Source organism: Bombyx mori, chromosome 8 (assembly GCF_030269925.1).
Source record: "Bombyx mori chromosome 8, ASM3026992v2".
In the NCBI taxonomy this organism is placed as follows: Eukaryota; Metazoa; Arthropoda; class Insecta; order Lepidoptera; family Bombycidae; genus Bombyx; species Bombyx mori.
Genome location: NC_085114.1, coordinates 15,607,645 through 15,632,179, shown reverse-complemented (window position 1 = coordinate 15,632,179; position 24,535 = coordinate 15,607,645). Strand labels below are relative to the sequence as shown.

The 24,535-nt window shown below is 35.0% G+C and overlaps 2 protein-coding genes across 13 annotated transcripts; one reads left to right on the top strand and one right to left on the bottom strand.

The window, feature by feature from the left end:
- Positions 1-193: 193 nt before the first annotated feature.
- Positions 194-16,786, top strand: LOC101739530 (uncharacterized). 12 transcript variants are annotated; one of them, XR_009973745.1, is made up of 7 exons: positions 241-556; positions 673-801; positions 7,559-9,487; positions 10,535-10,723; positions 12,393-12,526; positions 13,367-13,529; positions 15,030-15,164. XR_009973745.1 is itself a non-coding variant. In XM_012697949.4 (7 exons), the coding sequence occupies exons 2-7, from the start codon at positions 709-711 to the stop codon at positions 15,092-15,094; spliced, it is 2,499 nt and encodes an 832-aa protein (XP_012553403.1). In that variant the 5' UTR covers positions 241-556; positions 673-708; the 3' UTR covers positions 15,095-16,786. The 12 variants fall into 12 exon arrangements, 10 of the variants coding, with proteins under 10 accessions (XP_062525871.1, XP_012553403.1, XP_062525873.1 ...); XM_012697949.4 differs by having other exon boundaries at positions 13,367-13,455; positions 15,030-16,786; XM_021346290.3 differs by having other exon boundaries at positions 259-444; positions 13,367-13,455; positions 15,030-16,786.
- On the bottom strand, positions 16,787-24,308 carry LOC101739389 (ubiquitin-like modifier-activating enzyme 1). Its single transcript, XM_004923615.5, has 8 exons — positions 23,355-24,308; positions 22,651-23,058; positions 21,335-21,593; positions 20,385-20,560; positions 19,652-19,873; positions 19,049-19,300; positions 18,172-18,477; positions 16,787-17,881 (listed from the first exon to the last, which is right to left on the bottom strand). Exons 1-8 carry the CDS (start codon positions 24,087-24,089, stop codon positions 17,108-17,110), a joined length of 3,132 nt encoding a protein of 1,043 aa, XP_004923672.2. The 5' UTR covers positions 24,090-24,308; the 3' UTR covers positions 16,787-17,107.
- Positions 24,309-24,535: the final 227 nt, after the last annotated feature.

Genomic DNA, 24,535 nt, shown 5'->3' with positions numbered 1-24,535 from the left:
TGAGAAAAAATATTTTGTGATTTATAATTTTGTGAAAATGTATGAGTGAGAAAAAATCAAACACCACTTATACGTGCCTTTTTAGGTTTTTCAAAAAAAAGGTTGGAATTAAGTACTACAAATCTCAACAGATCTACAATAATCTACATCAGTAAAAAGCAAATTGGTGGATTTTTACTAAAAATCCATCAATTTGCTCACTGAAGAAGATTCAGGTTAGGCTAAAAGGTAAAATAAACTAAAGCCGTAAATAAATAAGAAAAACGCACCTTAATCAAATAAATATTTTCAAATTATAAGCTACACAATTTTTTCATCGAGACAAATTTCGTTTGAAACAGATTAATAATGTTTCAGAATCGCTATTTAATCCGCAATTAAACTTTCTGGTAAATAAAAAATTGTCGTGTTGACGTAATCAGTGACATCAGTTTGATTGAATAGGTACAATCTTTATTATGTGCAGCATACTTTAACGTTATTATATACAAATTACAATGTTGTTGGTGAGCGGTGACGGCGACCGTGGAAAATAAGTTTTTTCCTCCGTAACTAGGTAACGCTAGTTTTGTAGATTAATAATATGCAAATTTATAATATCCGTTGTGCTAGTACATCGGAAGCAATCAGCTTAGCTCGTTAGATTGGTGAGTTAGCATTTTTTCCGCATAGACTAGGTGATCCAGTCGCGTTCATTTAATCGTCGCTATGAACGACCCGTGGGATGTGAAATCGGTGCGACAGTCCGGACAGTATGTATCCTGCATGAAGATTAATGGTGTGCCTCTTCTACCGCCTGTCGTGAGTACTTGCAGTTGTTTAAATTTGTTTAAGGAAATATATTCGAAACTTTAAGTTCCCCGCATATTGTACTTAATGAGGATAAGATATAGACTAATTACTCTTACACAATATATAGTCTTCTTAATAGTTTCATAACAAAGTTACTTTGCTCCTAGTGCATATTGAGATTTTGCAAAGATAGGTGCCATGGAAGAGAATACTAATTATTAAAAAGTATTTGAAAAACTTACCAATGTTTGGTACATTGGTAAGTTATTCAATATAGTATAATATTTTTTTATTTTCAACATATGCAAAAGCTCAAGTGTCATCTTGATGTATGGACATAAATGCAATCCCAGCTATAGACATAAGATTGAAATCTTGATTGTATTGTACAGTGCACTTCAAACTGGAATGTATGACTGTTTTGCAGCAGTATCAGGCATGATGGATATGCCTATCTGTGCACACTTACAATAAGGCTTACTACCAGTAACATGATCAATGATTGTGGCTCAAAATGATTAAATGAGTCAAATCATTCGCTGAGAATTTAACAGTATTTAAATAAATAAAAGTTTACCATACCATGAACTAGAATCTCATTATGTTAATAATTGATCATTAGCTTTCACCATGCTGTAATTGTTTTGCATAAGCATAATATGTTATGTATGAAGGTAACACACATATTTTATTATAATTTCAAAAATTACTTTCACTGAATGAATGATTTTTATTGCTGTGGCAATCAGAGCACCTAAATATTGCATTTTGAATGCCACTACTCCTTGAGATAGGAAGTCTCATTCTCGCTTGTATTACATAAGAGCTTTACCAAGCTCTAATTTGGAGTGGATGACTTCACCCCAGCAGAAACATCTAGAGAGTAATGTATATCAGACTTAATCAATTCCTTTGCACAACCACCAATTATGCAGATTTTTTAAATACACGACATTATGGAAGATCTTTGTGATAACATGTTGGGCACATATCCTATAGGATTTGTACCCCAAATTGGACACATCACAAAACACTTCATGGATCAAGTCAAAATTCAGAATGTGCTCATGGGAGCACATAAACGAAAAAGGCATTTGCTTATTCATTTATTATTAAAACTACAGAACAATTAACAGGGTTGTGATCGTTGTAGAAGTATCTTACATATGTTTTTTTTTTATTTCCCTTGTATGTATGTACTAATCAGAGGGCACGTATCAAGATTAGGCATGTCTCAATTTGTCTGCTTAGTGGAAACTTATATAATTTCTTTACATGAATATGGTTAAACATGTCAATTTCAATGAAACCTTGAAATGTACATAACATTATCTGGAATGATGTTTTTGACGTTATCAATTTATTCATAATAATTTATCAAACCGTATGTTTCAAAATGCAACCAATTCATGATAAGATACAATTTTCTTGAAGCTTGACTGAGATTATTATTTGGTTATTGAATTTTAGTTTTTACTAGATTTATAATGTAATTTTTTTAAAGTGTAATAAAGAATATTCTGTTTTGAAAACACTTTTCTTGATGCTCAATGAGAGGAATAGCCATCTCAAATAAAAATGAGAGGAATCTTATTCCAGATTCACAACAGCTCTGTTTTGGCGACAGTTTAATGGTGGTAGGACCTCTTGTGAATCCGCGCGGGTGGGCACTACCACCCTGCCTATTTCTGTCGTGAAGCAGTAATGCATTTGGGTTTAAAGGGTGGGGCAGCCGTTGTAACTATACTTGAAACCTTAGAACTTATATCTCAAGGTAAGTGGCGCATTTACGTCGTAGCTGTCTATAGGCTCCAGTAACCACTTAACATCAGGTGGGTTGTGAGCTCGTCCACCTATCTAAGTAATAAAAAAAAAAACACAAATGTTGTCCCTTTAACATGATTGATTTTGCATAAAAAGCCAACACTACTAAATCATTAGAATTTATTTTAGTGTCTATTTTCAACTATTTGGTAGCAAAACTACAATGACCAGTTTTCATGAAATTTTAATTATAATAGATAATGAGTGTTTTAGTCTAGTCAACAAGTTCAAAAACGTGTTAAATAGATATAAAGCTCCTAAAAATATGTACGATAGCTCATTGGATGCGGAATGATGTCTACAAAAATGTTTTTTAAGGGCTTATTAGCACATAAAAAATTGCGATTGTTATAAACAAAATAAGATTAAAAAAAAAAGGAATTTGGTTTTTCCTTAATTATTTCTAAAATAATGATATTTAAGGAATTTTGAAAAAAGATCCTGAAAGAGGAGGAAATTTCCAATAAAAAAGTCCCAACTCCCGGAATTCTATCTCTATTATTTATAAAAAAAAATTAACGCTGAAAATAGCGCTCCGCGAGGTCGTTACGGCATAGGCGCGCCGTCTAAAAAGCCGGTATATCACCTAAAATATTTTTTTTATAGTATTAAATAACAATTTAAAAATTTGAATAAATTATGGTGTAATCTAAACACTTGAACGAAAAAAACCTAGGTGAAAAAATAAGTTTACATCGATTTTTAAAAAATTTACACCATTGTTAATTAACTAACTTTTTTCCAATCTCTGTTTTTATAAATTACGGTATAAAAGTTTCAATAATTCATCTATAAATTTTTCCCTTCGTGGAGCTCTTATCATTAAAGTACTTAATAAAGTTATGCAAAAATAATTTTTTAATCTTTATTATTTTGATAATTATAATTTTTTTTAATTAACAAAAAAATTAATTTCTAAAAAATGTTATGAAAAATAGTTTTTTTCCGTAATATCTTAATATTGCTGTTTTTGCATCTACCATAGGTATTAATTAACATTTTAAAAAAAATTTTTACGCCATTTGTTAAGAAATTGTTTATAAATAAATAGACTATTTTAGGATTTAAAAAAAAAAAAAAATTACCGTCTTATTGTATAGATAAAATAAAGATTTTTTTAAAAAAATTTTTTCTTAAATAAATGTTATAATTGTTTAAAATCGTTTTTTTCATATTTCAATTGTTTAAATAATTAGTTAAGAAATTATTTTTTTCTTAAAAATCATCATGGACTCTTTTCAGCGGATTAACAAAGAAATACATTTTTTTATAAATAATTTCATTGTTTATTAACTTAACAATTTGTTATAAAAAATTAATATTAATCGTTATTTTTTTTTTTCGAAAACTACAAAAAATTACAAAATCAACCATACATAACAAAATATAGAAAAAAAAAATTTGTATTTTTTACAGCATTTTTAGATATTATATGATAACGAAATTACAGCCGTTACATAATTTGTCAAGCTATAAATTGTTATAACTTTTAAACTATAAGAGATACGGTAAAGGACACTCAGGTCATTTTTATAAAGGATTTATTTATCTTTAAAATAAATTCAAAATCGATCCTGTAACTATTGTTTATCAGTTATAAGCATTTGTTTAAAAAATTTAAGATTTTTTTCATATTTTTTGAAATTTCATAGCTTATAATTTGTTGAATAATATAGATACAGCTACGGACCCAAAAACTTTTTTGTTCTATGATAAAATATCCTTCTAATTACGTATAAATCATAGAAATATATAATTTTGTTTAAATAATATACTAGTTTTAATTTATACTTACCTCATTTACATTCTGCTATCGATCAGTTTTCATTTATTTATCAAATGCTTATAACAATTTTATACTTACCTCATTTACATTCTGCTATCGATCAGTTTTCATTTATTTATCAAATGCTTATAACAACTGATAAACAATAGTTACAGGATCGATTTTGAATTTATTTTAAAGATAAATAAATCCTTTATAAAAATGACCTGAGTGTCCTTTACCGTATCTCTTATAGTTTAAAAGTTATAACAATTTATAGCTTGACAAATTATGTAACGGCTGTAATTTCATTATCATATAATATCTAAAAATGCTGTAAAAAATACAAATTTTTTTTTTCTATATTTTGTTATGTATGGTTGATTTTGTAATTTTTTGTAGTTTTCGAAAAAAAAAATAACGATTAATATTAATTTTTTATAACAAATTGTTAAGTTAATAAACAATGAAATTATTTATAAAAAAATGTATTTCTTTGTTAATCCGCTGAAAAGAGTCCATGATGATTTTTAAGAAAAAAATAATTTCTTAACTAATTATTTAAACAATTGAAATATGAAAAAAACGATTTTAAACAATTAAAACATTTATTTAAGAAAAATTTTTTAAAAAAAAATCTTTATTTCATCTATACAATAAGACGGTAATTTCTTTTTTTTTTTTTAATCCTAAAATAGTCTATTTATTTATAAACAATTTCTTAACAAATAGCGTAAATTTTTTTTTTTAAATGTTAATTAATACCTATGGTAGATGCAAAAACAGCAATATTAAGATATTACGGAAAAAAACTATTTTTCATAACATTTTTTAGAAATTAATTTTTTTGTTAATTAAAAAAAATTATAATTATCAAAATAATAAAGATTAAAAAATTATTTTTGCATAACTTTATTAAGTACTTTAATGATAAGAGCTCCACGAAGGGAAAAATTTATAGATGAATTATTGAAACTTTTATACCGTAATTTATAAAAACAGAGATTGGAAAAAAGTTAGTTAATTAACAATGGTGTAAATTTTTGAAAAATCGATGTAAACTTATTTTTTCACCTAGGTTTTTTTCGTTCAAGTGTTTAGATTACACCATAATTTATTCAAATTTTTAAATTGTTATTTAATACTATAAAAAAAATATTTTAGGTGATATACCGGCTTTTTAGACGGCGCGCCTATGCCGTAACGACCTCGCGGAGCGCTATTTTCAGCGTTAATTTTTTTTTATAAATAATAGAGATAGAATTCCGGGAGTTGGGACTTTTTTATTGGAAATTTCCTTCTCTTTCAGGATCTTTTTTCAAAATTCCTTAAATATCATTATTTTAGAAATAATTAAGGAAAAACCAAATTCCTTTTTTTTTTAATCGTATTTTGTTTATAACAATCGCAATTTTTTATGTGCTAATAAGCCCTTAAAAAACATTTTTGTAGACATCATTCCGCATCCAATGAGCTATCGTACATATTTTTAGGAGCTTTATGTCTATTTAACACGTTTTTGAACTTGTTGACTAGACTATTTATGAGTGTTTGTGAGACTATTTACGCATTATTTTATTATTTAGTTCAAATTCAAATTCAAAATCATTTATTTCAACCTAGATGTCAGTATAACACACTTGTTGAATGTCAAAATATAAATAACAATGTTAACTCTACCACCAGTTCCAAAAAAAGCCACAGTCCTGAGAAGAACCGGCAAAACAAACTCAGCGTTTCCCATTCCGCCGTTCTCTTCTTTTGGCAAAATTTCAGTAATTTCTGTATGAAGGAATATGATGTGTTTCGTGGTGAATGTTATGGGTTCATGCTCAAACCCGCAGAGCACCCCTGCCGTCTCCTCAGTCTTAGTGCTGCAGGAGTCTGCATCGACCTCGCTCTTGTTGTTACTTGTGTATTGACTTCGCATTTTCGGTCTCTGTGAAAATTGTAGACACAAATAATAGCCTCAAACTCGACTGATGCCCAGAAAATTATGACTTTGAAAATCAGATACTTACTGGATAGGCCTGTGTTTTCAATCAAATCGAAAAGAGCTGTCCGCAACAAAATTCCGAATCTAAATCAGTACAACCAGGTGAACAATTGAAATAACCAAAGAAACGGAAGAAGTTAGCCCTAAAATTTTACGTAAACTAGGTATTTTGATTGCACAATGGTTTCTTAACATTCACACAATTTTATTTCAGAAGAATACTTTAAATACAGAAATGATAATAGTTTTATTCGGCTTTTGTTGTATACCAAAAAACAATCTTAATTGACCACTAGAAAATAGGCAGAGGTTGAGTTATATAGTTTGTTGAGATCGGCTGCTATTCCAATAAAATTTCTGTTGAATTTAAGGAAAAGCCGTTTTATTACAAGCGAAACAAAGTTTTTTTTATTGCTTAAATGGGTAGACGAGCTCACGGCCCACCTGGTGGTTACCGAAGCCCATAGACATCTACATCGTAAATGCCGCCACCCACATTGAGGACTGAGTTAGTTGTAAGGTCTGGAGACCTTGTAACGTCTCAACAAGTGTACAACAAGTCTTAATGATTTTCATTAAACGGTATTCTAAGTCATAAGTGTTTTAACACGTTGACTGCCACATAGGTGACCGTTACCCTACGCGGCGCACTGAAGTTCCTAATTATGACGATTTCTCTCTTCGATCTACATACTAAGGCGCCGGAATATCTAGTAGACTCTGGGAATGACGAATACGCAGATACTAAGAATAAATCTATTTAAAAGACCTAAAAGTCTAAAACATGCATTAACAAACAAAAGAAGGCAAAGTTAGGTAATTCAGGCGCTTAGTAGCAGAGATCGACGTAATTACTTCAGTGCGCTGCGTAGGGCACCGGTGACCTACAAGGCAGTCAAAGGGTTAAATATAGGCCAGAGCATAATCTGCATCTTTCCTATTAAAGCATTGTGAGTCCTTCATCAGTAGATTCATTCCATTAGGAGTATACATCCTCAAGTATGCCTCGTAAATAAACGATGTGTTTTGTGAAAATGATATGCATTAATTTAACAACTAAAGCTAACCTAATATTTTTTCTAATGTATGTCTTAACATCCACAACGCCCGTATTTAATATCCGGTGCACGCAGACATATACTTAAAAAGTCTTTACAATGTCCTAATTAACTTTGTTTCAGCTATCAAAAGAATGTCGCAAAGAGATGCAGTACTACAAACTTTTGGCCAAAGAAGTCGAAAAGCGAATATCATTGCTTCAGCCCTATATAGCTGAAAGTGAATCGGAATCTAGCGAAGACAGGACCGATGCGCCAGAGATTCCAGAATCTGAGGAAATACAAACTGAATGCAAAATAACGAGCGTTTTAAGCGATGAAGTTTACGAAAAAGCACTTAAAGAATCACCGAAAGCACAGCCAAATGTTTGCAATACGATAAATTCTAGTGTCACAGTACTTGAAAGGACGAAATCACCAAAATTTAGGATCGATTTAAATCTAAATATAAGCGGCACAGCTAAAAATTTTCTCGATAAAGACACTGAAACAATACGTTGTATTTCGGAACCAGTAGAGCTACCAGAACGGGATTATGACTGTAATAAAGTTAATGTTAAAAGACAAGCTATTGAATTTGAAGATATCAATAACGATAAAACAGTTGCCAAATTAAATTTTATAATTGGTTCAGATAAAAATGTTGAAGAGCCGTTTCCTGATTTGCCTTCGGCACAAGACGGACCGCCTTCTCTTAGTTCTAAAAGCTTCACGGGATCCCTTAACGATATACATACAGATAGTTTGAAAGAGTCACAAATAGTACCTAAACTCACCCGTCAAAGATCGTACACGCTTTTAAAACCGAGTCCGCAACTACTAGCGCATTTAGAAGTAGAATCTTTGAACACTGGAGTCGAAATGAGCTGCATTTCTATGAGCGAATCGTTGTCGAACTTGAGCGCACCAAATAAAAAACGCAGAAGTTGGGATTTAGAAACTGCTAAAGTCAAGTGGTCGTCCATGGCGATGGAATTAAAACAAAAGAATGTATCAAAAACGTCTAGCCTGAACTGCGTGAACAGAGTCAATAATTCAAGAGCTGTGTCCAAGAAACCATCACAGGTTTCACCTCCGCGTGCTAGATCTGTGGTTGCAGAAAGACCTGGAAGAATGAGCTCTAAATCTTCGCCTAAATCAGAACCTATTCAAAAACCAAAAAAATCACTTAGTCCTGTAAGGAATAGCGTTAACATTAATGCAATGAAGGAGGCGTCTCCCAAAACAGCAAAACAAAATGTAGACCCAGTGAATCAACAACCCCAGCAATTAATTTCGGAATCACAAGATCCAGCAACAAGAGTAAGGGAACTTTACGAGAAAATTCAAAAGCAACAATTACTTCAAATGGCTAGTTTAGTGGAAAAGCAGAAAAGGGAACAACAATTGCTTCAACAGGTCTTTGAAGATCAGAATAACTTGTTGTACAAGCAACTTAAAATGATAAGCCCTAAATCACCAATTGAAATCAAAGAGGAGAGTAATCAAGATGTTTCGAATAAACCAGTTAGTTTAAGTCAGTTGATCAACCCTAAATCGCCTGAAATTATTTCATACGATAGCTCTGTATCATCTACTCTTACCGACACAAACAACTACATCAATCGTTGCGAAGATATATTAAGACAAAGCAGAGATATAACTGGGAGTATTAAGAAGCAAAATGGAACAAAAACGCAGTCACCTAGACCTGATTCGGAAGGTAGTAGAACCAGAACTCACTCTCCAAGTCGCAGGAGTACATCCAGAAAGCTGAATTATGACACTAGCGCGTCGTCTGATCGCGATTACGAACAAATACTGACAGATCGAACGAACGATACGATGGCGGACTTAAACGTCACCTTCCCTTCTGACAACAGCGAAGAATTCAATTACAATAATACAGTTTTGAATCACATGTGCGGCGTGGAAGTAAACGTTACCGCAACTCATACTCCTAGATCCAGAGAGGGTGCTATCAGGAGTATGGACCATACTCTTCAAAGTTCGATGTGCGCATTACGGAAGCCCAAATCCAAAATTATCAATAGTCAGCCCACAGCCAGAGAGGTTTGTTGATTTTTTGAATAGGTACTCATCATTTATGGAGCGTAGAGGCAAGGAGGACCCATCTTGTATAGGGGACAAGTTGAAAAAGTGCACACTTGTAAACAGCAAGTTATTGTTGGAAAACTCGACGGTATTTGCTAGTGTATGAAGTGGAAATGATATGAATATAGCAGTTTTAAAACAGAGTGAAGTGTGTGGGGTGAAAATGCAGTGTGGTAGTTTATGGCACTGTTTTTAAAATCTTTTCACTTTCTATTTTGGCGGCATCTTAATTGGCTTCCTTTCACCGGACACTTGTTAGTACACTGAGATGGTGGTCCTTACTTCTACCCTCCATAACATAATTAAAGCCAACCGATGATATTATGATGTGTTGAATCTGCTTTTGTCGTTGCCAATGTTTTTGTCAGTGCCGTACTTCATGCCATCAAACGGGGAATTTATCAGTAGGATAAGACTAAGACTCAAGAATAGGTAAGATGGTAGTTATTGGATTGGAACTCCAAATATCTGGGTAATGTAATGTTCGAGAATTTAGTTGGTATGTCCGATTATACGAAATGAACACAATTTGCAAAGATTTATTTCAGATGTAAAGTGTTATTGAGCATGTTCGGTTGCACGCATTTGCTGACCTTATCGCATTGATCTAACTTATATGTTCCTTTTGTTTAGATCTTTTTTAAAGTTTCATTTTATCATTAATTTGCCTTAATTTACAACTGTTAATTATTTCTTCTTCTGTATTGAGGTTCCTTCTTTGAGGTTGTATACGAAAGGAGTATATGAAATACATGAACGATGTGATCATTGTATCAGTGAAGCAGTAAAAGATATGTTTCGTGTTATATGGTTTTGCTCTCACGTATAAACATCTTCAACATCATACAATGTGTTTTTTGGCTTTTTTTTATTATTATTGTGTTTTTGCACTGCTTCTGTTCTTTTAATGTTTCAAATATACGTGTACTGTTTGTTCTTTGTGTATGTAAGAATTCATTTCTAAAGTGAAACACAATTTTATGTACGCTCACTTGCATCGGCTAGAGGGCTGCGGCCACGAAGATTGTTTCGTACGCCAAGGGCTATCTCGTTCGGCGTCTGATGAGGACCGAGCGGGTCCGGGGCATCGTGCAGACGATCAAGGACGCCCTGCTGTGCGCCCTGCAACTCCACCAGGAGAGGGAGGGCATCAGGGGAGCGGACGTGGATCTGCACCGACGGCTCATACAGCAGGTGCGCTTGGGGCTTGGACCGGGTTAAGGAAACGAACTGGGTTGGGCTTTGTCTGTGTGTGTACGTTATATGTTTTCATCGTTTTCATTAATTTAAATATTATAATAAATAAATAAAAATAGTTTAAAAAAAACTAAGAAAATACGCTTTTATAGATAATCCAACTAAAAAATAGAAAATAAATTTTAATAAATTTGGGGTGCTTTTGATCAAAATAACCCTTCTACTCATATCTGTTCATAAAATATTTATAACTACTGATACCATGCACCCCACGTTTTTTTTTACACTAAAATAATTTTTTTACACTATTTTTATTTCAAATTTATTAAAATTTATTTTATATTTTTTAGTTGGATTTTCTATAAAAGCGTATTTTGTTAGTTTTTTTAAACTATTATTTATTTTTCATTTTTTAGTTGAATTTAAATTTTTTCAATTTTTTTTTAAATATTTAATTGCAATCGGTCCTTAATAAGTACAAATTTCGAGTTAATCCGACGTTTTGAAGGGTGTCAAAATCATGTTCAAAGATTCCGTTACAAACATACATACGTCTGAAGCTAATAAAAGCGTATTAAAAAGTAGGTAATCACTAAATTAATTGCCATAGAATACGGTTTTTAGGGATATACGTACTTAATACATGATTATGAGCAGCTGTACGATGAAGGAATAGCATGGTGTAATAAAAATGAGAGCGCATGAGTTTTGAATATGCTGGCAGCGACTCTACCGGCTATTGATCGCGACTGCTTAAAGAGCATACACTATAGTCTAGACTTCGATCTAATGCCTTGAAATGCGTGTGTTACGTTTGAAGGTTTGAAGCTATACATACTTCCCTGGCGTAAATTTTTTTTAAAACGCCAAATATCTTTATTTACGTCATACGTTGTGTTAGACGAATATCTATTATCTTTTGTAAAGTTTCTTTGCATCGTGTGTGAATCCTTGCACCCACAGAAAAAATTCACTTACATTTCTATGCCGAATACACTTCTAAAAAACTTACAAATACACTTTCTAAAAAAAAAAAACTTTCAAAAAAGCAAAAAAAACTTGATACTTTTGTGTTTTATCAGCCGATCTCGAAACTTCTCTCAGCTAACAATATTCACACGCTCCTATTCCCAATCTCTCGAATATCTCGCACTCTCGATCGGGTATATTTAAGAGGAGAATACTTTGCGCTGTCTCTCTCAGATTTTTTTTATTGCCTTGATGGGTTGACGAGCTCACAGCCCACCTGGTGTTAAGTGGTTACTGGAGACCATAGACATCTGCAATGTAAATGCTCAGTCAGGTCTCAGTATAGTTACAACGGCTCCACCCTTCAAACCGAAATGCATTATTGCTTCACGGCAGAAATAGGCAGGGCGGTGGTACCTACCCGTGCGGACTCACAAGAGGTCCTACCACGAGTAATTACGCAAATTATAATTTTTCGGGTTTGATTTTTATTACACGATGTTATTCCTTCACCGTGGAAGTGAATCATGAACATTTGTCGAGTACGTATTTCATTAGAAAAATTGTTACACGACTGCGGAATTCGAACATCGTTGCATCGCTAGATACGAATGCACCGGACGTCTTATCCTGTAGGGTCATGAAGACTTCAGATTATGCTCGGTACTGGTGCTGCTCAAACAGACGTTTCTTTCAGATCACTGCAGCTTGTTACTCGTTACACGACACCTTCATAACGAGCAGTCCGTCGGAGAGGTGCGCCATGATCGCCGCCGATCGCAAGAGGAAGGCTCTCGCCAACCGCCCCTCGCCCAGGCCCTTCAGACAAACGTGAGTTTTGATTCTTGCGAATATTTTTACTTTGTGGGTAGTTTTAAAATAAACGTATGGTCGAGTTCAGCGTTGAAAACTGTTTTTGATTAAAATCCTTTCGATTGAAATCCTTTGAATCCCTCGTGGCAGCTCTGTCGAAAGGAAGACTTTAAATTTATTGAAAAATACGACCTTTTTCAAATCAAATGCAGTTTTCAGGCACGAAACCTTCACCGCTTTCTCTTTCTGATCCGTCATTAATTGGTATTGAAAATATGGGTGTAACTTTTGCTTTGGATCGGGGAAAGTGAAATGCTTTGGCAACCACATCTTGATAATATGTTTTTAAAGGTTTGAAGCTATCGTCTCGAACAGATTTGCTCTTTTAATAACTTCATTTAGACAATCTGGTTTTTATGTTCTAAATAACCGAAACAGGGGGCTATCCCATCATTTACTTCGAGACAGCCTTTAAGATGTTGACTGCTTTATACTGTTTAAAAATCCCCATGTGCGATTATCCCCCGATGAGACTGTCAAAATCGCGTTCTTTTGCTCGTTACGGGAGGCAACTACATTTCTATGGGTATGGCTGTATTAAAAAACGGACTTTTTTGAGGTCTACCAAGCCTCATACGTACTGTAAAGAAAAAGAAGAATCTTTCCTCGAAAAAACCTCATACGCATTGGCTAAGAGTCCCTAAAAAATTGTCAAATAATTACTGAATAAATAAGGCCCTGCGTTACGAGTGTTGGAAACATGCAACACCAGTACATGCCTCCCGGCATCAAATAATTAAATTTTATCAATTGCAATTTCAATTTCGGTTCAATAGAGAATATTATGTTCCAAAACAGGGACATCATGTCGCAAAGCCACACCGGCGCGTTCCCGACTCGCTACAAACGCGCACCCGGAGCGGCGGTCATGACACAGTCCCACTATGGTAACACCGACTAAATGTTGCCAGCTTGAAGCATTGTGTTGCCATGTACAGCTTTATACAAACAAACAAAAAATGTATGTTGCCTTGTATTGTTCATTTCCTAGATTTTCAATCGAATGCTAATAGTATTGCCACCTTTGTTTGTGATCTTTCTTTTTTTCATGTGTTGGTAAATTAATAGCATGTTCAAACGCATGTCATTGTCGAGTATAATGTATTGGCAGCCCAGTGGTGTGATGCGAACGTATAGGGACCTACTGTAAATTTAAAATCATTTTTAAGAGAATGAAGGGTAAATACACATTCAAACAATTCCGACAGTGTCTTATGGACTCTTACAGTGCTCCCGGGAATACCTACTTGTTCACTTTGAACTTTGTGCGTGTTTGTTTACACAAGTCGCGTTATTATACCTACATATAATTATAACGTAATTATATTAAGCTATAGAAAGTTATTACGGTATTGATAAAAACGATTTCAAATCGGCCCAATTGTTCTGTGCCTAATGCATCCCTTCAATTAACTTTGAAAGTGCATTATGATTGGATGTTTATTTTGTCAATTGGCAACTGTCGTTATGTCGAAGTTCATGTTATAATTAATGTCAATGTATTGCTAACAAATGCTCCAAAATGTGTATCCTAATGAACTTCACATGTCCCCGTACAAATGGTCCAAAAACGAAAAACAGTGTAAATACTGCACTTAGTCAGAGTAAATAGCGGACAAAGAGGTACACAACTCAAATGTCACAGACGTACTGTTTTACCATAAATTTCATCATTTCTTTTACACGGATTTTCCCAAGTTCTAATTTTAATACAGTGTGTTAAGTGCGAGTTTTAAAACGTTCTCGATAGCGTAAATGTTAACTCAAATTTGTATGGAGTTGGAACAGCGCCTCTAGCGGCAAACGTAGCCAAACGTTCCAACTCCATACAAAATTGAGTTAATTTTTACGCTATCGAGAACGTTAAATAACTCCCACTAAGCACACAGAAAGGTCGTGCGAGCAAGTCCGCTCAGATGGGTACCATCTCCCTGTCGTATTTGTGCCAGAAAATTGAAGATCTGCTTGTGCATAGACTCGTGGTTTGAATAACAAGCGTTACCCCACTGGGCCCCATCATTTAAAAAAAACGTTGCGCGTGCAACTTGGTTTACGTGAATGAAGTTAAACTTCTTTTTCGATGTGTAGTATTGTGGTTTACTTCATTTTTCATCCTTAAATCGGATTTCTCTTGTAATAGGGAATGCTATGTATAAGAAATGCGACATCTTCAACACTTATATTATATATGTTTTAAATTATAGATAGGAATTAAAATATATATTTATGTATTTAAATACTTCATTAAAATATTGGCCCAATACTCGTTGCTGACGCTTGCGGCTGACCTGTACCAGGTATACTACGCGCATGCGTTCGAGTGCCACGCATTCACCCCCGCTCTGTCTCTTTCTATTCCCCCTCCCCAGGAGCGTTAAACGTTTAACGCAACCTTTTAGGATGTCGCATTAGAAGTTTCACTTCAATAGTTGGTTATATTTAAAAGAATATAAAATTGCAGAGACGTTTAGCGGCCAGTGCACCCCGGGACCGAGGTGGAGCCCCCGGCGTCGGCCGTGGCGCTGACCCGCTCCGCCGCGGACTTGCATGCCGCGGCTTTTCGCCCACTGTCTGTCTAATAGATACGATCTATAAACTGAAAATTTTTTATATTTTAAAATTTACAAATTGGCTAATTTATGTAATTTGGTCTAGAAGATAACTTAAATTGGGCTGCCTTATTATTAACTAAATATATTTTAAAATTGCCAGCTTAAGGTAAGTATTTTGAGTCAGACGCTGGTAACACTGCAGACATTTTGAACTTTTATTAGCAAAGTGACAAAATGTTGTCTTAATAAATGTAACTTTTGAATAGGGTAAGCTAACAAGGAGCTTTTTTGCGCTTACAAAAATTTTACACAAAAGAACAAAGTTCAAAACTACCGATTATTTTAGTTATAAGAGTGAGATAAATTATGGTTGTAAATTAAATTATTCCATTCGCTAAAGCTTCCGAAAGATAAGTGCCTATAGTTTGGATTGTATTCAAAAATTTTAAATAAATTTCGTGTATTCGTAATTTCTATTTAGCATAACAAATTGTACCTATATAAAATGTATTTTTATTCTATTTAAAAAAAAAAACCTTTTTAACTGCTTTAAATGAGGCCTTTGTATGTAATTTTTTTTAGAATAAGTTAGTGACGTTCTGCAACGTGTGGGTCACTGGGCAGCAGCAGTCGGTGCACTTTGGTGTCTACTGCAGCCAAAATAATGTACGAAACAAATAAAGTCACGCTTAGATTTAAAAAAAAAATATTTTTTCCTGCTCAGCCTGAGGTGATGAGTAGGTGCGGTAGATGATGCTTTTTTAGTTTTGCAAACGGGAACTGACAGCTTAATCGATATGTTGACAAATAGCTACAAACAAAATTTAAAAAATGTAAGAATTTTAAATTTCTATCAAAATTAAAATTTACTTAATTCCTTTTGATAAGATGTTTTGAATTTTTATTCTAAGCATTTTCGTTTTAAATTATCCAAACGCTCTCTCACTCGGGCTCTCAGCGGGCTTGTTTTCGGAAAGTAACTTTAGTATATACACACAACAAGATCTCTTGAACAAAACAGATAAGACTTCAAAATACATAAATACAAATCACTAGTAGTAAATAGTACTGATTTTCAAACGACACAAAAAAAAATGTATTTCTCTTTTCTAGTCACCCCACCGCAGACTTGATCTCTCTCGTGTTGTCATAAGTACTAAATTATTGAATTATGCTTTCCCAATATGTAAGGGTCTATAAACAAATACAGCCTCAGCCGATAAACATTACTCATCGATTAATGTAAAGAAACAATCTTCTAATTTTGGCTCCGTAGAGTGCTCCTTATCTCTACGAACTCCAGGGCTCATCAAGTTTTACGAAAATCTATGTCAATTTCTTTTCAATATTTACTGTTGATAAAAGACACAAATTAAAATCTTGTCAAAATATAATTTACATCACTAGAAATTCACTAACTCGTTATTGGAGTTTTGTGTCCGAGGCGTATTTGCTTTTATACCTATATGCATACTAAATGTAACCTAAAATACAATACTTTGTTTTTGAAATATTTTATAAAGATTGTTTATTTTTTTAACGTTTTTTGTGAAGAGATTCAAATAATCAAGTTCTACCTGAACCATATGACTTTGGCACTACCGAGCAAGATGTCCGGAATATTTTCGTTATTATACCTTTTTACATAATAAATGAAACAAAAGTATGTTGGTTTTTTATTTATTTTTCGTTCCACATACAGACCCATCTGATTTTACAATAAAATATCGAATTTGGTAAAAAACTTTTTCACGACGTAAAATAATAATAAAAATGCAGCACATCATCATTTGACAGTGAGCAAACGAATGAAACGAAACGACTATGAGTAATTATTTGAAATTTAGACTGAAGCAAATTCTGAAGCACAAATATAATCACACAATTTATATTAACTATCACGGTATTAAATAGAACCCTCTCTGCGTAGTGGTAACTATTATTTTTCAGCACCACTTTGGGAGGGCTCAAGATCACATTAAATAGACTAAGGCAGAGTGTATTTTACATACGGGACCTCCACATCATTCCCGTCATCATCATTGCAGCACAATTCAAAAACTAATGCATTCACATGCGGTTCCAACTTCTTCTTGGACACTTTTGTGACCACCTCCGACATTGGCAGGTTCAATCGTTCCAGCCGCTTGGCTTTGGGCATGAAGAACGAATAAAGCATGCACACACCTTGAGACAACATGGTGATCTCCAACTTGTGTTCGTTTTTGAAGTGATCTAAAAATTGCTGTAATGTAATCTCTCCTTTAACTTCAAATCTGTCCCATAATGTCCACTTATTCTCATTGTAGGTGTTGGTCGACGGCGCAATCGGTTCAGAGAAACCGAAGAAGGGCAGGGCAAGGTTGACGAAGCCGTTCTTGAACACTTCCAGCTTATTGAAGCCTTGGGCCAGTTTGTAAAGTTCGAGGCAGACTAAGCCAGCCACCACGGATGTTGTAGTGGCAATGGCAGGGATAATCTTGCCAGCGATGAGTTTAGAGCGATGTCTGTCGGCTGGCGTGATCTTGTAGTTGGTAGCCCGCAGGTTGGAGGCGGCAACGATGAAGTCCATGTGGAAATTTGTATCATCATCTTTTTCGAATTCTAGCGGTGTGATCTTAAGAGATCCGAGTTTGCTTGGAGACGGCAGCTCTGCGATCATGTTCTTAACCCTGTCTTGATCCATCTCGTCATTGTTTTGCTGTAACTGGGCGTCGCTCACCGCGATCTTCACGCCGGATTTGGGGCTGAATTTCGGTACCTGAATTATAAAATAGAATAAAATAACCACCATCAAATGTCTAGGATACATTTTTGTTTCGTTGTTGTTTGTAATGTTCTAGTTTATAGGAAAATAATAAATTTTAACAAATATAGGTCTGATATTTCATTAACAATGCCTGTGATACTAGTTAATATCTATTAAATAGAAGCGGATGCACCAGGTGTATGAATCAAATTGTTCTACAACCTATTATCACATGATCCAAGATGCAACATAAGTAGAGTTACTCTTGCCGTAAACAATGATTTATTCAGAGTTTTACGTACCTGTATGCTAGCGGCAAGCTTGGCGATGTTTTCCCTGTCAACACAGGATGGGATTCCATATACCGTAGCCCTGAGGTTCGCTGCGGCAACAATGTAATCGACGTGTAGTTCATCATTAGGATCGAAGGCGAGGGGTGAAGGACAACGCTTCGGTCCGGACCAGAAAGGCGCTCCGCTCGTGGTCAACTGTTTCGCCGGGAAGTTGTAAAGGAGCTGCTTGATCTGGTTCGCGTATTGGTTCTCCCAATGATGTCTCGCCCATATCACGCAGTCGTCGAAACTGTGAGGGCGTTCGTTTATAGCGTTCTGTAATTTAACAATTTTGGAGATTTACATTTTGTTTTTTTCAAGAGAAACAAATAAAATGAATGGAGTGAAATGAGTATAATTTTTCGTTTCTATTGTAGAAGTTGACCTTGTGAGGTTTTTATGGAGAAGATGGAGGAGGTGTGTGTGTTAGTTGTTTGTCCGTTGCGTGTTGTCCTCCATAAACCTCATCGGAGCGGTCAATAAAACACTAGGTATAATCACATGTTTATTCGCGTCAGCGACCGCGGTGGATCGCTGCATGTAAACCACTGACTGACTAACGTATGTTGCTCATTACTATAAATACATAGCAAGCAGCTAAGCAGGGCGGGGTATCATTCCCCTACAACCTTTTACTTCATAGTAACAGGAAAACATTTTGGAAGGGTTTTCATTCTAAAATTTGTCTGTGCATGTTAACTGATATTAGGAAACATTGAATGAGAGAAGGCGTAGTACTTTAATATAGTCGTTACTCTTGCATAGCTGTATTGAAGGGCAGTGATCAGGTTATTAGGTAGACAGTATGTTTACTACGAGTAATAAAAAATATGTTATATACACTTACTCGCACACTCTCAATAGCATCCAAAGGCTGAGTACCAGGCAATTTAAGACAGCGGTCCAAGAAATTCGGGTCCTGCAAGTATTGGGCAGCATGCTCAGCAGCCTGACGGAATAAACCTTCGAATTCATCGCGAGCCCATTGTAGTGTGTGTTCAATGGCATTCGGGAAGTTCTTGAGCGTACAAATAGGAATACTCTTCTCGGGAGGGTCCTGGGATGAGCTGTAAGATTCCGTAAGGAATGGAACAACCACCTAAAACGTAAATTACTGATGTATTAATGTTATTTCTTTTGATATGATTATATCTTGCTTAATATTTTCTTTACTTATATATTATGAAATATTATTGATTTATGTTTAAAAGATTGTGAAGATTCAGATATCAGTATCAAAACAACTTTTTTTTAATTTACCAAGTTTGAATAGTTAATGATACTTAAAAATCTTTGTGTTTCCAGTATAAGTACTAGACAACGTTAAATCAATTCATAACTATTATTTTCTCTTAGGGTTCTAATTTATATTTGATCATTAACCAATTAATTTTATTCAACGTTTCATGTTATTTCAAATTGTATCTCAAATGCTTTTGATTTTACTAACCTGTGTATTTCCTTTAGTTCCAAGAGTGCCACTCTCCAATAAAGGTTTTCTATAATACACACACCGTCTGTCCATGTATATACGGGCGTCGACATTGTCGAGTGCATTGGCTACACCATCCAATGCTTCAAAGAATGCATCATTGTAGACGGACTCGGTCTCAGGGCAAACTCTGTTTTCTTGTGCCAAAACATTTACTGCTGGATTCATGCGTTTAATTACCTATGACAAAAAAAATATATTAAAAGTATTTGAGTATTACAGTATATATTTATAGTTACTGGTGGTAGAACCTCTTGTGTCTCCGCACGCGTAGGTACCAACACCCTGCCTATTTCTGCCGTGAAGCAGTAATGCGTTTCGGTTTGAAGGGTGGGGCAGCCGTTGTAACTATACTAAGAACTTAGAACTTATATGTCAAGGTGGGTGGTGCATTTACGTTGTAGATGTCTATGAGCTCCAGTAACCACTTAACACCAGGTGGGCTGCGAGCTCGTCCACACATATAAGCAATAAAGTAAAAAAAATATATATTGTGTAATATCTGAAACCAACTAGGGAAACATTAAAACTTAGGCGAGCAAAAACATTTATACATTGAATTTGAAACTAAACTGAAATTCACTGGTTCAGGGAGTAATCTCGAAGCAAACCCTGTGTAGATGGCTACTCTTGTGCTCTCTATAGCAGTACACAAGTGATCTCAAATGTCATTACGAATCCAGCAACTTACATTAGCTGCAGTACTAGATTTCGGTTTCTGTACATCATAAGGCCTAAACAAGAACTGCCTGTTGAGGTTAGACTTCTCAATGAGGTCCATATCCGTGACTGTAATTTGTCCTCCATCAGCACCCACACCAATCATGGCAAAGTTCTTTAATAATTCACATCCGATAGCACCAGCACCTGAAGAGATAAACTTCATATGATACTATACTAATATTTTGTGTAGCTTCATACAGATAGTTCATATTGACTATTATTCATTAGTAAATTACCAATCTTGAGTTTACAGAATTATTTATGTTCCATATATGTAAGAGAGCACACAGGTTCCATAAAGTTGAGTGTGAAACCCTTTTTTTTTTTTTTTTTTCCTGGCCGAGGGCCGAACCTCCTACGAGGTCCCCGCGCCTAGGGGGCGCGCGGGGTATGTGAGACTCAACGATCTGCAGGTGTTGAGAGCAGACCGCGGGCCCACCCACTAAACGACTCCCCTGCACTCTTACACCTGGCGTCCGATCTCCGTCTGGGGTCAAAACCCGGTCAGAGTAGGGGGGTTCCCGCGGTCAACACTACAACCAGACACGCGGCGCCACCCCGAGGACGCCCGACCGACGGGTCGTCGAGGCGATAGTCGACGACCAACGACGTCAGTCTTACTTTTTACTTTTAATTACTTATTACTTTATGTTGCAATTTCCCAAACAGCATAACATATTTACAGAATAACTGATGCTAGAAAATTTTGTCAAGTTCCAAGGGATGGTAACAATATTTGTTTGCAGATTAAAAATACAGTGTGTGATATAAATTAAGACTAGAATAGATATCAGTTGACCATGGGAGCCTTTCACTCCAGAATAGTCTTGCACATAAGGAGAATGACAATAATTATCATTCTCCTCACGTGTCAATCAATCAATCCTTTTAAAAGTGTTCAGAGTCCCAGATACTCACCCACAATAAAATACTTCAGCTGTCCAAGTTTCTTTTGGAATTCTCTACCAAAAACAGCTACCTGTCCATCATATCGTGAACCGACTGGTTTGCAATTTTCTTCGGTGAGAGTTGAATGGTCTTTAGGTAAGCACTCAATAGCATCCAAGTAAAGCCACTGTACAAGTGGGTGGAACTTGCCAGAACAAGCCTTCATTACCTCTTGAGCAACCACACCGCCTATCGCTGCGTTCATAGGATTTAGGTCTCCTGACGATATCTGGAAAAGAAATTAAATTAAATGTTATGTTAAGACCAATCATATAATCATGATTTTTTGAGACAATGCTGGTTCCCTGGAAATTGTTTTGAAAAGATGGAAACATCCAGAATTATCATATTTTATCCTAAAACCTGGACACAATAAATGTATGGAACAATTACCACTGCCCATATAAAAACAGCATGTCATAGTAGTGAAGCATTAAGTGCAATAAACTGTCTATAAATTATTTTACACACTAATGTATTGTAAAAATACTAGTTTTTTTTTTTAATCAAACAGGTATTTCAAGTGTGTAATTACAAATGTTTATATGAAAGACAACAGGAAGGTAGAAAATAATTTTATTATAATTTGTATTTACAATAAAAGTAGAAGAGTTGTACCTTCAGGTGTAAGTTTACAAAATATATAAAAAGCCTTCTACTGATAAGGGACTGTCTGAAATAATATTATAATAAAATATAAGAAAAAATTTAATCCTAAGACCCAATAAGAGGTCCAACGTATTTTTTTTCTTCCAAATTTAACTTTTTTGCTGTTTCTTCTTTATGTCTATTTTTGACAATATCCCCAACTAATATGAAATAAATCGTTTTATTATTATTGTACAGCAATAAGCTGTAACTCACAGTACTACTACTAATTTAAACATAATTTAAATAATATTTAATACATTTTAATATTATCTTTATCTAAAACTAGCTGACCCGGCAGACTTCGTAGTGCCTCAGTCTAAACTAAACTTTTGTATAAAATAAACTTAAAACAAACAAAAGGAATCGTCTGACGGCCAACACATCAAAGGAAAAACAATTTTTTTTTTTTATTTAGTTCTGAGCATTTTCATATTTATCTACCTTTTAAACCTTCTCTGGGCTTTCCACAAATAATTCAAGACCAAAATTAGCCAAATCGGTCCAGCCGTTCCTGAGTTTTGGCGAGATTAACGAACAGTAATTCATTTTTATATATATAGATTACTTGGTTTTATTTATAATTTTTTTTTTGCTTATTGATGACTAGTGTAACAATGTTTTAGACCACCGCTTACCTTACAGAATGTTTCCAATAATTCAGTATTCACTTCAAAATCTTCATCCTTATAAAGTCCATCCTCTAGAACAGTTTTCACATACAGCTTGAATTTTGCCACATCTTCATCATTCCATGGCTTTGGCAGACGACCTTCTCCAGCCTGGAACTTGTGAAGAGCAGCAAAAGCCAAATGCAACTGCTGTGGATATTCAAACTTGGCAAAATCAGAGATCAAGAATTCTGGTTGTTTGAATGATTCACTCAAAGGCTTGAAGTTGATCTTCTTGGGCATTTTGACCTGTGTAACAATACCTCCTCGGATGTATTTGGAGAAGTTTGTAGTATCACCTATACTAAAAGTGTAGGGACCAAGGACTTTGATCTTGCGGGGTTCACAGCCATTTAGTTCTGTCATACCTTGAACCTGTAGATAATAAAGTTTTTAAATATTATTGTCATTAAGAAGTTTCTTGTAAACAATATTAATTAATTTTGAATGTTTTACTTAATAAAATTATTGACCTGATCTGATTTTATGGATAACCTGAGAGATAATATTAATTTATGCAAGAAATTGATCTTTAGCATCTTATAGTCAGAGAGGTTATTCAACCAGGTGAGTCATGTTGTTTTTTACCTCAAAACACTCATTATTTTTAGTGCTATGAGTTGGGCAAATTAACTTTGATTGCTGACTACCAAGTTACACGTTAAACCAACCTCACTAAACGTAACATAGTCGCCATCCTCCAATCCGTGACGAGTATCATCCAAACATGTCACAACTGCCTCATAGTCTTGCGTAATGGCTGCAATCATAGCTGAGACTGGATTCTCTCCATTTACATCTAACACCGTAAACTCTGGTCCGAAGTCACAGAACACTTGTGAGAACAGGCCTCTAGTATCAGCAATGACCAATGCTATGTTATTGGCGTGAGTGAACGCAGCTACTCGCTCCTGCTCAGCCCACGATGCTCCTGTGAGGACCACAACACGGAACTTACGCAAAAAGTCTTCAGTTAAAGGTCCTGTGTAAGCAGTAGTGGGCACATAGTGGTTCAGTTCAGAAAGTTGTTCGCACGATGTTAAAGCCCTGTTCTGACCAATTACAGTCTCTGAAAGGTAGAACTGCGAGGAAAGATCAGCCACGGTGCAATTTTTGTCGTCATGCAAAGTTACCGACTTTACACCACCAAGGATAACGTTTTTCGCTATTTCGACACCTAAACCGCCAAGGCCAGATATAAGGACATCAGAACTCGCCATTCGACGCATAGCGTCGTGGCCCAGCACGTAGAGCTGGCGCGAGTACAGACTCTCGTCGATTTCATCTTCCACGCGCGCTCCATTGTTCGCCATTGCCGAGTTGTTCGAATGCGCTTCTCCTGTATTTAGTTTCCGCTTTTTCGCCGGGGGGTCAACGGAATTATCGGCGACTTCAGCACTAGACATCGGGCACGAACGCGCACAATTTTGCCAGAATTTTGGTTGCGTTGACAATTAAGAAGAAATTTTCTTCAAATTGTTTAAAGCAACATTCGTGCTTTGTCAGGGGCCGCTTACTCACTGTCTTGAAGTTAGCAGCTGGCATCTTTTTACAGACATAGGTTACACGACACTTTAGCCCACCTTAGTTTTATTAAAAATACCTATTTAGAAATATTTTTTGTAAGAATCTGAAAAGTGAAAGAGTAATTTACTCTTGATTTTGTTCCACGTCTTATGTTTATGCTTTTTCTTCTTGTACATGTAATGCTTTCTTTGAACTGTTAAGTAACCAAAGCATACTTCTTAAATACAAAAACATTTTATTTACTGTACTAAAACAAAAACGAAAATCAATAAAATCCTTGTCTTTTCTAAATCAACACTAGCTAGGTATACTAACTATTTATAAC